A 14,532-nucleotide genomic window follows, 5' to 3' on the forward strand; every position below is an offset into this window, starting at 1 on the left:
TAAACAAAACAATGACATTTGTTTGTTTCAAATCTTTAATTTAAAATAGCGGTCATGGTGTTTATTATGTCATAGTAAAATCCAAAAGAGATTTTTAGTCTTTAGAAAATGTGATAAAACACATAATAGAACACAAATGAATGAACAGACATTTTAAGGCTTTAACTTAAATCTGTCTATTACTCAGCTTAAATACACAGTAGTGGTTGCATAGCACATACGGTACACAATAAAATACGTAGCTCCATCTCTGTTGATTCCTAAAAGTAAATGTAAAATTGACTATTATTTAATAATAAAGCTTTTGAGTCATGTGTAAAATGTGTTTAGTTGAGACGTGCAGTAAGGCAAAACCTGTTTGAAGGAAGTATGATATGTACAGTATGATGGTATCATTCACTAAATTAACATCCAGTGCAGAACAGTATTGCTAAAACAAAAAAACAAAAACAAAACAGTGTTTGTATAAGGCAGTTGTTTAGTCACAGCAACCTGAGCATGATAAAAAAAAAAAACACGTTTATGTAAAAACACAATAACATCAAAACCCAATACTGACCACAGTTAGAAAAGTAACACAGTCATTGTAAGGTGGATTGTATTCACCTGACCGAGTCATTTGATCCTCGGCGTTCTCAACATTTGCTCTCCTCGAGCCTGCGAGGTCAAATTCCAGGACAAACGCATCTTGTGTGTGCATTTGCCAGACAGTTTGTAGGCAGAGTAAATAAGCTGCTTGTCAGTGTTTGTGGTCGTCGTTGGGCCGCTGGACGCCGAAGGCTGTGATGAAAACGTTGACCACGACGATGATAAACACAAAAGCTGTGGTCAGGTTCTCCATGATGTTCAATCTGTAGTGCATACGTTCGTCATTCAGGTTCCACTTCACTGCAAGAGATAGGATGAATTGTAGCATTACCATCAGCGAGACTGCCTTTGTCCACTAAGGGGCAGCAGAGAGCTGCCTTGCAGTTAAGCAGCAGTCGTGAAGTAAAAAGACGTTACGTTGATTAACTCGGTGTTTCCCTCCTGATTAACTATTATCGTTCAATTATTTTTCATACTTAGGACCACGCTGTCATCACTTGTAAACCGATGAACTCGCTTAATATAGGCTATGAGCAGTTTCAGGTGATTGTCACGCAGTTCTTCCTTTGTGGCTCTCTAATTTTAGCAGCTTTTTACAAGAGCATGCATGCACTATTAGGATAAGATAAGGACACAATTTGACAGGCTATGGAAGGCCGCAACATTCAAACAGGCGGCTCAGTGAGAAACGGCACCATACAGTACACTTGTGCTTTTCTCTTTTGACAATTCAGGTGTGGTGTAAAATGTGATCGGGCTGCCAGATTGTATCGGGGTCGCCTGCAGATGACGTCACGCTACAGGATTGTCCGGAAATTGTCCGTTTACAATTGTTCAAAATAACAAAATTTATGGACTAAAATTGCAAAAACGTAAATAAACCAAAAATATAAAAACATGATACTTTAAAACAAAAAAAACAACAACAACAAAAAACAGATTGAAGTGCCTTTTTGCGCTTGCTGTCAAAGTTAGCTTCGGGTTGGTGTCTTTTTTTTTTTTTTTTTTTTTTTTTTAAAGCTGTTCACAAATCAATTACAATAACAAAAAACAGTCTTAAAGATAATAGGGACACGTTAACAATCTAATCTAAATTGACAATATTTGTCACATCTGAGACAATTCATTTAGTCAACCTGTTTTATTATCCATCCATCCATTTTCTTGACCGCTTATTCCTCACAAGGGTCGCGGGGGCTGCTGGCGCCTATCTCAGCTGGCTCTGGGCAGTAGGCGGGGGACACCCTGGACTGGTTGCCAGCCAATCGCAAGGCACACAGAGACGAACAACCATACACACTCACACGCACACCGAGGGACAATTCGGAGCGCCCAATTAACCTGCCATGCATGTCTTTGGAATGTGGGAGGAGACCGGAGTACCCGGAGAAGACCCACGCGGGCACGGGGAGAACATGCAAACTCCACCCAGGAAGGTCCGAGCCTGGACTCGAACCGGAGACCTCAGAACTGGGAAGCGGACGTGCTAACCACTCGACTACCGTGCCACCCTGTTTTATTATGTATTCAATATATTTTGCGTTTATATTCTTGGGTTTATTTACGTTTTTACGATTTTAGTCTGTACATTTTGTTATTTAAATTACATATAATATTTTCTTTCCAATGTTTGACGTCAACTGGATCATTTCCAGCCGATCCTGTAGCGGGACGTGTTCGTTAGGCGACCCCGATACGATCTGGCAGCCCGATCACATCTTACACCGACACCTGCCTTACGTCACTGAGTGAGTTTCAAGGCAAATGTGAACAACAAAGATAGTTGATTCCAATAAATTGTTTGTTGTTCTGGTTAACACAGTCATTCCAAATCACGTTGTGTCACGTGACATGTCTTGTATTTATATTTGCCTCGCACGCTTTGAGGTCGGAACTGACAATCCGAGAGGGATTTTTCAAATTTCCCAGTTTACTTGAATGCAGCATTTTTCTCATTAAAAAGCATTGTACTTTGGATCGTTTTAAATTGATTTGATTTGAGAGGATTATTTTGATTTGAAAATGTGATCAAATGTTGTTTGACTACTAAAAAAACATATATGCCTGGTTTGTGTGCAAAAAGAGGCCCTTTGTGAAACCAGCTTGCATGTCAAGTTACCTCAAGGTGAAAGCATAGGTTCTCTCATGAGAGCCGCTTGTACTGAAAGTAACAGACAAACATTTCGGACAAAAACGAACCACAATCCTACCGATGAAAATGAGCATAATTCCCACTAATATTTGCAGGGTGAGGGAGACGCTGATGAGAATGATGAGCGGCGTGTAAAAGGAGAAGGATGGCCCTTGCTCCAGCACGGCCTTCAGCTGCGAGGCATTGGCCATCAGCAGAGCCACATCCAGCATGCTCTGTGCCACGCTCTTCTTGTTGGCATAATGGTTCATGTTCATGGGTCTCCTTGGCCTCATCGGGCGCTCGTGCAGTGGAACCTGCAACACCAAAACCATATGAGGAACCAATACAGTGGAAGCTTGTGAATGAAATTAGTAAGTTCTACTGTATCTACAACTACGGAAGTGTATTGGTATAACGGTGTAAGTTGTGTTATTCTTTTAAATAATCACAAAACTAGAACTTGAACTTGAGATAGAAAAATGGCACACAGCTTTCGATGGTGTCATTAAAATACAATATGACCTCAAACACACTGTTACGCATAAATTCTAAATCCCGATGAGGAAATACTGTACTTTCATTTCCTTATAGGGTTTTTGGGGCTTATTTTTTTGCATGATGGAATTTCCATGAGAGCCATCAGCATCTGTGTTTATTGGCACAGATAGGGAGTTTTACTTGAAGAAACCTTTTTATTAGTCCCTTCGAGTGAGAACGAAATTGTTTCCTTCTGTTTTCGACAGATTTTCCCCGATGCTGTTTTGAACACATTGAAAAATGTTCACTTTGTCTTCTGTCCTTCTGCAGTCATGTGTTCCTCTCCCATTGTGCTGAGTTTGACAGCTGTTTGTCCCTCACACTGTCTTTGGGTCGAACTGACCTACCAACTGTGCCCTCATATCACAAACAGGACAAACTTTGCCTCAATGTTCTTCAGTGGATAGAAAAAGTCGACACACCTCTGTTAAAATGCCAGGTTTTTGTTGCATGAACAAAACCAATATAAATCATGTACATTTTCCTCACTATTAATGTGTGCAACATAACTCTATTTTTTTTTTCAAGAGGGGAAGTATGCAATGTACACAGACTCTGTCTCATAAATAGGGATGTGGCTGTGTTTAGTTTACAAATCACATTTAAATTTGATTAAATGGAAATCTGTGCCCAGTTGGCTAACTTAAAAAAAATAAAATAAAAATAAGTTCAGATGTTCTGGTTTAGGGTATTGTGCTAACACTGACTTGTATTTAGAATTTAACATGAGTTTCAATGTAATTATGAACACAACCACATCCCCAACTAAACTAAGTGCAATTTCTGGAGAAATTGCATGGAAATGCTAAAAGCTGAACGCTAAGACCAATGCATGTGGAATGCTTATGAAGTCATTTTAGAGATAATTTATGAAATGATGACCTCCTGGTTACTCGACAGTGCACTTTACCAACTATGCCGCACCTGGTAATGATGATAAGTTATATGTATCTAAGTCGGCATGAAAAGTGATACTTATTAAAAGTTCAATATCTCTCCCATTGAAAATGAATGGGGAATAGTTGATATTTAATGTTAAATTGTGCCAAAACTGTAAGTAATGTGGATTCAGACGATATATAGCCCGGGAGGCGTAAATTTTTTAAGCAAGTTGTAATTTGAACAGTGTAAATTAGTATTGTGTGGGAGTTGTTACACAGCAAAAAAGTGTGGAGAATGAAAATCATAATAACATATGTGGGAATGCTGAAGCATTCCCACAACTAGACTTAAGTGCAATTTCTGGAGAAATTGCGTGGGAATGCTGAAAGCTGAATGATAATAGCTGAATGCTAATATTTGAATACACGTGGAATGCTTATGAAGTAAATTGAGAGATAAATTATAAAATGAGTGTGCTTCAGCATTCCCACAATTATAAGAAAGTGTTGAGCCAACACATTATCTTTGTTGTTCATTTTTACTTTCACTTTCCCTATCCCAATGTTCTTTATGTTTTCAAAGTCAAAGTGCTTGGTCGCTGAAACCAAAATTTGGAACAACGTCATGACCACTAAGGTCACCGTTCTGCTTTTATTACAAAGGTCAAATAATGTCGTAAAAGCCACATCCTTTTTTTAGACTTTAGTGGGTTCATTTAATACTAAGTGGCCTCCATCCAAACGCAGTGGGAATAAACCGAACATGTGAATCATGCACAACTGAACGAACTCGGCATTGTTGACAAATAACAGTAAATGAAATGTATTATTGGGATGGGCCGGTGATTCCATCCAGGAAGAGGCCATGCACAGACTTCCTTGTTTTGTATGCCCATAACCTTACGTAAGAGGAAGCCCTGATCACTGGCAACAGGACAAGTTCTGCATAGATGAGTTGTCAAGGTTTCATCTGCACCGAGCTCACAGCAGCAGTTCAACAAGGGCCTGCCTTGTGCAACAACTGACAATCAAGTGTGGAGCAGAGTGCCACAATCATGACACTATTTCCTTTTCACTTCCTTCTCTCCTTAATCGTCTTTACCCTTTTTTCCTCCTCCTCCCGTACTGTTGATTTTGGAGAGAGTCTTTGTCAAGAACTTGGACCGGGTTCTTCCTGTGGGCCTTTAAAACCTCTGGGACATTGTGAGGAATTACAACTCCCATAAAAGTCAATTAGAAATTGTTTGCCTTCATTGTTCTTCTGAGGTATATCAGAACAGATTACATATTTGATAAATTAGTTGATGAACGCTGTCGTATTTACGTATCCTGAAAAAACAAAATGCAGGCCTGTAGTCAGATAATTTGTAAAAGTAATAAAAGCATATGATAGGTGTGAAAGAAATGCATGTTATTAATCATTATTGTTATTATTGAAAAATAGGATTTGCAGATAAGTACACTGTACATGAATTTTGACAAGTGCAACTTTGTAGCAACGCCCAAATACAGTGGAATATCTCCAGTCGATCCAATTCAAGATTTTCAAGAGAATTATGTCCCAAAGTTACACACGCAAGACATCATACAATGCTAAATTTAGAAAGTCACAGGAGACTATAAGCAATCTAAAGATAAAAATGTAGTGATGACAGATACTGTAATTCAATTAGTTAACTAGTGTCTAGGTCCTGCTATACGACTACTGAGTAAAATTGAGATAAGCAATAAATGACATCCGTAATGGAGCTAGCAATAGCACTTGAGCAAACATTGCTCTTTTTCTGGGACTTTTTTTTTTTTTTTTTTTCTGGGACGCCAGTTTGAGAACCACCAAACTATCGCGACTGCATGATCAGAGCAATCTGATTGGATGCTTAATTTTCCAGTCAGTCCTGATGACATCATTGTTGCGTCACCACCTTTTTGCCCATTAACCCGCCAATATGTCAGCATGATTAGCCTTTTTATTGTTTGTAAACTTTACAAACTCAATTAATTTATTTGACCCGTTTACATACCACTTGCAGGGCTGCCTACATTGTTGTAAAGATTTATAGCCCCCCCATTCTATTATCTGAATGCTGTCAGAAGCTCAAGCGAACTCCTCTCCTGACTTTAGTCCTGAAACAAACCAGAACCGGGCCAATATTCTCAAACGCTTGTGTTGTTTTAAATAGTGAATGATGGTGAAAATCATGGCTATAGATCCAAGCGGTAATGGATTACTTCCTTCCACCCTTTGCGGAAGCCACACCGGTTTATCACCACCGCGGTTTAGCCCCCTCACAAGTAGGATCCGGTCCGCTCTAACGGTACCGCCTTACCTCTGCCTCGCCTTCCCGGTCAGCATCGCCGTTCATCGGCAAATCATCTGTTGCCATCTCCGATTAACTGTCTGTCTCGCAGCACAGAGGGGATTAATCCAGGAATGTTGTAGGAGCGGCGGTGGTCGAGCGTGTGGTGGTGTGAGGGGGGGGACACGGTCCCGGTCCGCGGAATTACAACCCTGTCGTGACGTCAGAAGGGGGGGGGGGGGGGGTAAAGCAAAGTCAACACTCCCGCCCCTTCACAGACATAAGCGCAGGCAGACCCGCGGTAAACTACACCCAATAATTTAGTTTTCATGCTTGGAACTTCCCTGCTTTCCCTCTACAATCGGAACAAATGATGTGAAAGTAAGATGAGTCATGTTACCATTTGGGGGAAGTAAGCAGTTGATGAACTTGACTTTGCTGACCGCAGCGTTGACAACAATTCTAGAAAAATTATTTTTATATAGACTGGATAATTTTATTGAGAAACATAAGATTTTGAGTGAATATCAGTACGGTTTTAGAGAAAAACGGACCACCTCAATGGCAGTCATGGAACTTGTAGAGGAAATAGCTACCAACATAGACAATAAAAAATTTACTGTTGGGATATTTATGGATCTAAAGAAAGCATTTGACACCATAGACCATTCTATATTAATGAATAAATTAGTGAAATATGGTATAAGAGGCTTAGCATATAAATGGATAAAAAGTTATTTGGATGATAGATATCAGTATGTGCAGTTTAAAAATACAAATTCAAAACAATTGAAGATTACTCATGGAGTTCCTCAGGGGTCTGTGCTGGGCCCTAAATTATTTATATTGTATATGAATGATATCTGTTGTGTCTCGAAAATACTCAAGAGTGTCTTGTTTGCGGATGATACAACTTTCTACTGTTCTGGAGACAACTTGAAGCAGCTTCTGACTACTGTGGAGTATGAATTAAGTACAATAAAAAATTGGTTTGATATGAATAAATTATCATTAAATTTAAATAAAACCAAGTTCATAGTTTTCGGTACTAGACCAATCACTCATCAAGTTAAAATTAGGGTGAATTTAATTGAAATAGAAAGGGTGTATGAAAATAAATTCCTTGGAGTAGTTATTGATGATAAATTATGTTGGAAACCACACATAGAAAATGTTAAAAGGAAAATGTCAAAAATCATAGGGATACTCTATAAAACCAAGGAGGTCCTGAACATGAATTCACTATATACATTATATAATACATTATTATTACCATATTTGACCTATTGTGTGGAAATTTGGGGAAACACATATAAAACAAATACTGACACTGTTTTTAAATTGCAAAAAAGAGCCATAAGGATTATTAATAGATCAAAATATACAGAATCAACACATCCACTATTTATTAAATTAAATACAATGAAATTTTATGACTTGGTTGAGTTTAAAATAGCACAAATAATGTATAAAGTATACAATAATCTACTCTGCCACAGTACTCAAAAGTTGTTTGAAATTAGAAACTGTCCTTATGATATAAGGGGTACAAGTGTATACAAAAAACCCAAAACAAGAACAAATATTAAGCAAAGGTGTGTCTCCGTTAAAGGAGTTAATTTGTGGAATAACTTGGGAACCGAACTGAAAAGATGTAATTCACTTGTTGAATTTAAAAGAATGTTTAAAAGTAAAATTCAATATTATTATTTAAATCAGATATAAGTTAAGAAGATTGTAGAAATGATTTATTCATTTACTTATTTTTCTTTGATGTATTAATATGAGTGTAATGAAATTTGTATATATGTGTGTTACTAGTGTATTTTTATTTCTATTTTTAATTTATTTTTTTATACGAGTAGCATTATATTTTCTTTTATTAAAAATGTAATTTATTATAAATAAGTGATAGGATATGAAGAATAAGGGGTAGGACTGGATAAGTTTTCAACTTCTTCCTACTCCCTTGAACATATACATAGATATTTATTGGATGTTTCTTTTATTTTATTTTATTTTATTTTTTTTACTTTTAACTTTGTGTTTATATAATTATACGTGTATATGTGCATATGTTCAATAAACTTCAAACTTCAAACTTCAACCAACATACGGCGCTTTACTGCCACCTGGTGTATATCGGGCGGTATTGCAGACTGGTTGTCACTATTGCAGATGTTGCAAAACGTTTTCATAATGTTATATCAGTACTTGACGTAGGAGGAAGTTACGTACGGAGCCCCTTATACACTATACTGTACCTATTAATATGAACACCATTATAATAGTAATGAAATATTGATATACTGTATATATATCGTTATCACAATATACACTAATCATTGTAAATTCTCATTGTTAGTCGTTGATATGATTTCACTTTCACGATGCTGTTACTTTCCCCACACAAAATGGATCACTATGTTTTAAAAGGTATCACACAACAGCAGCTTGGATAAGGTGACAATGGGATGATCACATGACTACTTCAGTCCCACGGTCTCCATGGTGATCTAAACAGGAAAGAATGGCCACTTAAATGTAAACAGTCTTTCAAAGACAGCGTGTCCAAAGTGGATTGGGTTAGCATGATTAATTATGTAAAGGTGGAGAATATCGAAGTATCCTATATGCGTCATTAGCTTTTCCTGTATGCAGTTCACTAACCCCTGTGTTAGCAGAATGTGGAAGACAGTAGTAGATGTAGTTTAGATTTTTTTGGGGCGTTTTTGTTATGTAGATAGGTTAAGAAAATGGTAGTCAAAGTTAGTTTTTACACCAAGTACCCCACAAAAAAATAAAATAAAAAATAAATACTTGGCTCTCTAAGTACCACCATATGACCGACAGTAAACGAATCACAAAATAGGCTCACCTTATTCCAACAAAATACTGCCTATTTGATATAATTTTTTTTTTTTTTTTAGCTAAATGGATGGATGCATATTGCACAGTTTGAACATGAACACTTTCCTTAAATATATGCAAATAAAAACCTGTATTTAATAATTAGATTACAATGTATTGCACATTTCATTGCAACATTTTAAATAATTGAATACAAATGTGCTACAGTGAGCTGATGCTATTGATATTAGATAGGGACTGGGCTTGAAACACAAATAGTAAAAAAAAAAAATATCTGAATAAATGATACACATTATCGTTGCATTAAAAAAATCTAGAAAAAAGCTAATATTTTTTGGATCGTGAAAAACAAAACACACACGAATAAGCCAGGAATTGTGGGTTTTCAGTTTTTCCACAAAAAAAAAAAAAAAAAAAAAAAATGCTAACATGCAGTTCGAATATTGAATTCAGTGATTCTTTCATGTACCACTAGAGGGAGCCCTGTACCACTTGTGGTACTCATAACACACTGAAAATCACGAGGCTAAGACTCACAATGATGGAATATTGTTATGTCCTACAAATGTTATCAAAGTGATCATTTGAAAATGCAAACATTTGCAGATATTTATAGAAACCAAGTCAAGTCTTGCATATAATGTTTTATTTAATATTGTGAGAAATAATTAACATGACCAGTGAGAAATTATTAAAAACTCATTCACTCGCAGCCATTTTCACAGAAGCAGTCCCGTTCTCCCGGCTGTTTTACTGGATTTTGACGGATTTTGCAAGGCCCACAGAATATTGTGTTCTATTGCTATAAAAGCATGGAACCTATCAAAAGAAAGATTAAAGTCTCTCCTTTCATCAGGAAGAAAAAGTATGTTTCTATCTGATTCCGTTTTGCAGCAATTAGCATTAGAAGAGAGCCAAGTTTCATCAGTTTTCACGAATCTATTCAAAATTGTAAGTAATTGAGCTTTTTTTCGAGATGGCCTTGGTTGATCTCCTTTGCTCTGCTGCCACCTGCTGGCCGTTTGTGCAATAACTACCATTTCTGCAACCGTTCTTTGCAGTTGAGAGGCTGCATCAAAGCCTTCTGTATGCTCTAGCATAAAAAAACAAAAAAAACAAAAACGTATAAATACGTCTTTGGGACACTTAGAACATTAAAAAAACGTATTTACACGTTATTGGGAGCAAATGAGTTAATAACATAATTCAAAGTATTTTGAGCAACTTTGTTCATTCTGAAGTGTGCATCAAACTGCAAGGTGACGTCACTTTCTGTGTGTGGGACAGATGTTGAGTGTAATTAAAAAAATAAACACTACGTTTTCACGTGGGAGGTGCCATCGAGTGGCACAGCCCACAGAGAAAGAGAGAGAGAGAGAGAGAGCATCAGGTTAGCTTGAGGGAGTCGCCCATTGGCCACGCTGCAGCAGTTGGGCGTGGGCTTTTGTGCCGTGAAATTGTCCTGAGCATCGTGGTCAAATAGAATCTTGCATCGGGCTGTGTCGTGTGGGGAGGGGGGTGATAAGCGTGCCGCAGTGAGCATAATCTGATAAGCGCTTCTTTTCATTCTATCTCAGCTCCTGCACTGCGCTCCGGGATGTCACTCGTGGGAGAAACGTGCGTGTGGTCGGTGGAGGGAATACTGAGTGAGCTCGTGCTATTTCCACCCGGATGCCGGCTATTTGTTTGCGGGCGTGTCGCCGAGCATGGCATCTGCGCACTCTGCTTGTCCCGTGATATACGGAGGGATTAGTGAGTAACACATTCTAAACATCCCGGTCGGTCGTTTTCTATAAAGCTTTTTGTTGTTTTTAATTTATCGCTTTTTTTAAAAAAAATTGTAGGTGTGATGGCAGCAAGTGGATTTACGCGCTATGCAGTCGCAGCAAGGTGCACGCTGAGGTGAATTTGCACGGAGTAAATAGCGCAAGACCCCAGCTGGACATGTTTTTTCGGAGGGGGAGGAGATGCTCTGGATCCTAAACAATCCCGAGGCCGTACATTGGAATCTTTCGAACTGCGTCACTGCATGCGAGTGCGGCTGCAGGTAGACGAGCCGCCACCGGAGAGGACCGCTCCTCATCCGCATCCTCCTCACACAATGTCGAGGGACTAAAAACATCCGCGGGGATGCATGCGGCGGATGATTCGAGCGAAGATCCGCCACTCGGATCAACGTTTTCCTCGGCGCCCGATTTGGACTCTGACATTAACGCCAACGCGTTCCGGCCCATTTATGAGAATGGCGCGGATGACAATGTCAACGTCCAGAACACAGCCCTGCGAGGGGCCAGCGACCCCAGCGCATATCCCTCCACGGACTACCGCGGGCTGGTGCGCCAGAGGTTCATTCGGCGGAGTTTGTGGGTGTCGGACTCCGAGGAGCAGACGCCGGACACGGCGGAGTGTGTCAACAGCACCCTGGCGCTCAACATCGACCTGCGCTCCATCGTCGGCCGGACTCGGAGCCGGACTTTGCACGCCACGCGTCTGGGCCACCAGGAGAAGTCGAAATCGGGGAGTCAGGTGGAAGTGAAGGACGCCACTGAGGAGAAACGCGACGCGTGCCAGAGCGAGGTCAAAGAAGAGGGCGTGTCATCTGACGTCACCGGGAAAGCAGGAAGTGATGAGAACGAAGAGGAACCCGGGATGAAGGCGGTTTCCACCTCACCTGGTGGGCGCTTCCTCAAATTCGACATTGAGTTGGGGAGGGGCTCCTTCAAGACGGTCTACAAGGGGCTCGACACGGAAACCTGGGTCGAAGTAGCATGGTGCGAACTGCAGGTGGGTTTCATGACGCCTAGCCGTGACGTCACAACTCTATACGCCTAATGAATCTAGTGCAAAAGCTGTGGGCTCCAGGTGGAGAAGTGGAACCGTCACTTACCTTCGGTGCCGGTCGGCGTGGGTTCACTTCTCCGCCTGGGAGACCATGTACAAAAAATAGTACAAAAGCTGTTTCAAAAGCTACTGTCTTTACAGATATGTATACGGTAAGTTAAATAAATTGGGCAGCAGTTTCAGGTCATCTGCCATGACTTGAATTTCGAAAGTATACAGATATAGAAATAAATAAGTAAAATGACATATAGTATTGTTATAAGGCTCTCCATAGTTGCTTGTACAAATAATTAGTGGACTATATTTTTGAATAGGCCTATAGAAGCACCTGAATGGATGTTTACGAGTGTTAGAAATATCAACATGACAAGATTTCTTTAAAAAAAAAAAAAAATGCTCCAATGCTGAGTCTGGTTAAAATGACCACTTCAACCTGAATGCATCAACCAATAAATTTTCAAAATAGATGATGGGTTTCAGAGGAAGTGAGTTTTTTTTTTTTTTAATCCGATAAAATATAATTTTTAGTGTAATTTTGCTTATAGAAAATTTGTTTCAAAAACAAAACAAAAAACAACAACTTTCAATTAGAGTCAAACAATAAAGTATTTCCCTACATCTCCTTGACCTTTGGTTTCGTATGCTACTATATAGGGGAACATCTCCGATTGGCTGACAAATTTCAATGAACAATGTCAATCAAAACAACTTTTATTTATAAAGCTCCTTTCATAGGTGTGAATGTGAGTGTCTACTACCAGTCCAGGTTAGTGGTAGCAGTAGTGTTATTTTGATTTTTGCCCAGAATCATCTGTAATCGTTTCCAGTTTCGCTTGACCCTAAATTAGATGAACTTTCAATGTATTCGGATTTTATTTCTGAGCAATTCCTCCAACACGGCATGCATATTTTACCAGTGTACATCTTTTGGCCAGAATTAAACTATGCTGCTTGATAACTATATGCATAATTGATCATATCACTAATCTGTATACAGATGATCTCGTCTAATGATCAGTTTAAATGCCATCCATGTGGTGAGCAGATTAGCCGAGATCTCAGATGCCCTTTCGCTCCTTAAAATGTTCCATGGGAATGCATTTTAAAACTTAAAAATAACTTTCTGACTCAACATGTACTTTGATTAAATTATGTGTCCTGTTTTTAGGTGGTACACACTGTGGTTCATGTGCAGTGGGCCACAAAGTCGTGATTGAGTCAGCACCTTAGCTCAATTTTATGAGCTTGTAATGTACAATAAATTCTCTTAATGGTTACAACATCGTGCCTTAGGCTGACATTGACCGGCAATGTCAATTTATTGATTTGCTCAGGTTCTCGAAGGAAAGGGTTTACTCTTGCGCAGGATTCACATGCAGTGTCTGCGATTTAACCAATTTGGATTCAAATGAAATGAGTTAAACTGATGTGTTACTAACACAATATGATAATAATAGTGGATATAAAAAGTCTACACACCCCGTTCATTTGTCAGGTTTTTGTGATCGAGAAAGATGAGACCAAGATAGAATATTTTGAAATGTTTTCCAATAGTACTGCAACATTTAACCTGTACATCTAAAATGTTTTTTTTTGGTTTGTTGCTGTTTAAATTGTTTCCAGAAAAGTAAAAATTTTCCCATGTGTTTGTAAGATGTTTTTTTAAATTGAGTTGTACAGGTTATAGCGCATGCTCATGCTGAAAAAGTTGAAGAAATGATTCATCTTCCCCCCCCCCACACACACTTTTATACTGGCAATATCGTGACATTAAAACTGCCACAATATCGTCGTCGTCATGTTCAAGTATTTTTAAAAGCAACACATCTGTTAAAAAAAAAGTCAGGTTGATTTCCATTTGTGTAGTTCTAGCACCCTCTGGTGGCTAGTTTTTTAGTGCAATTTAATTTTCATTAGGGATGTTTTGGCCCTCCTATGTTTAAAATCGTTTAATTGTCAGATAAAGCGGAACGTAACATGCTTGCGAACCAACAAATGAGTCAATATGTTTAGGAACTGAATGTGTGCTTGCATTAACAAGTAAGCACCTCAATATTAATTGTTAGTAGAGATTGTAGGTGGTTTGCATGCATTGCTGTTATGTACAAAAGCACAATATTGTTTTGTTTTTTTGTTAGTATGAGCTCATTTTTTTTTTTACAATATTGTGACCTTTTTTAAATATCGCCAACCTCCCTACAATATTCTGATAATTATCGTATAGCTTCATATCGTGATAATATTGTATCGTGATTCGTGATGTTTGGATATCGTTACATCCCTATAAAACAGATTGTTTGACTTTGTTAGACTGCGTTATGTTGTATGACGTTTTTAATATGAACCTTCAATCTTTCTAGATGTCAACAACAGATGTCACTTG

The 14,532-nt window shown here is 38.6% G+C and overlaps 2 protein-coding genes across 9 annotated transcripts in view; one reads left to right on the forward strand and one right to left on the reverse strand.

Annotated features, from left to right (window-relative positions):
- Positions 1-17: 17 nt before the first annotated feature.
- ninj1 (ninjurin 1) lies at positions 18-6,618 on the reverse strand. Its single transcript, XM_077530508.1, has 3 exons — positions 6,468-6,618; positions 2,799-3,036; positions 18-888 (listed from the first exon to the last, which is right to left on the reverse strand). The coding sequence occupies exons 1-3, from the start codon at positions 6,522-6,524 to the stop codon at positions 740-742; spliced, it is 444 nt and encodes a 147-aa protein (XP_077386634.1). The 5' UTR covers positions 6,525-6,618; the 3' UTR covers positions 18-739.
- Positions 6,619-10,776: 4,158 nt separating this feature from the next.
- wnk2 (WNK lysine deficient protein kinase 2) overlaps positions 10,777-14,532 on the forward strand; it is a 32,528-nt gene continuing 28,772 nt past the window's right edge. For all 8 annotated transcript variants that reach the window (XR_013284599.1, XM_077529481.1, XM_077529482.1 and 5 more), the window contains exons 1-2: positions 10,777-11,060; positions 11,153-12,092. Coding sequence is in view for 7 of the 8 variants with exons in the window: in XM_077529481.1 (XP_077385607.1) it covers positions 11,439-12,092 (654 nt within the window). In the remaining variant the exon portion in view is untranslated. The remainder of the gene's footprint in view (positions 11,061-11,152; positions 12,093-14,532) is intronic.

The sequence above is a fragment of the Festucalex cinctus genome, chromosome 8, assembly GCF_051991245.1.
Source record: "Festucalex cinctus isolate MCC-2025b chromosome 8, RoL_Fcin_1.0, whole genome shotgun sequence".
NCBI classification, from domain to species: Eukaryota; Metazoa; Chordata; class Actinopteri; order Syngnathiformes; family Syngnathidae; genus Festucalex; species Festucalex cinctus.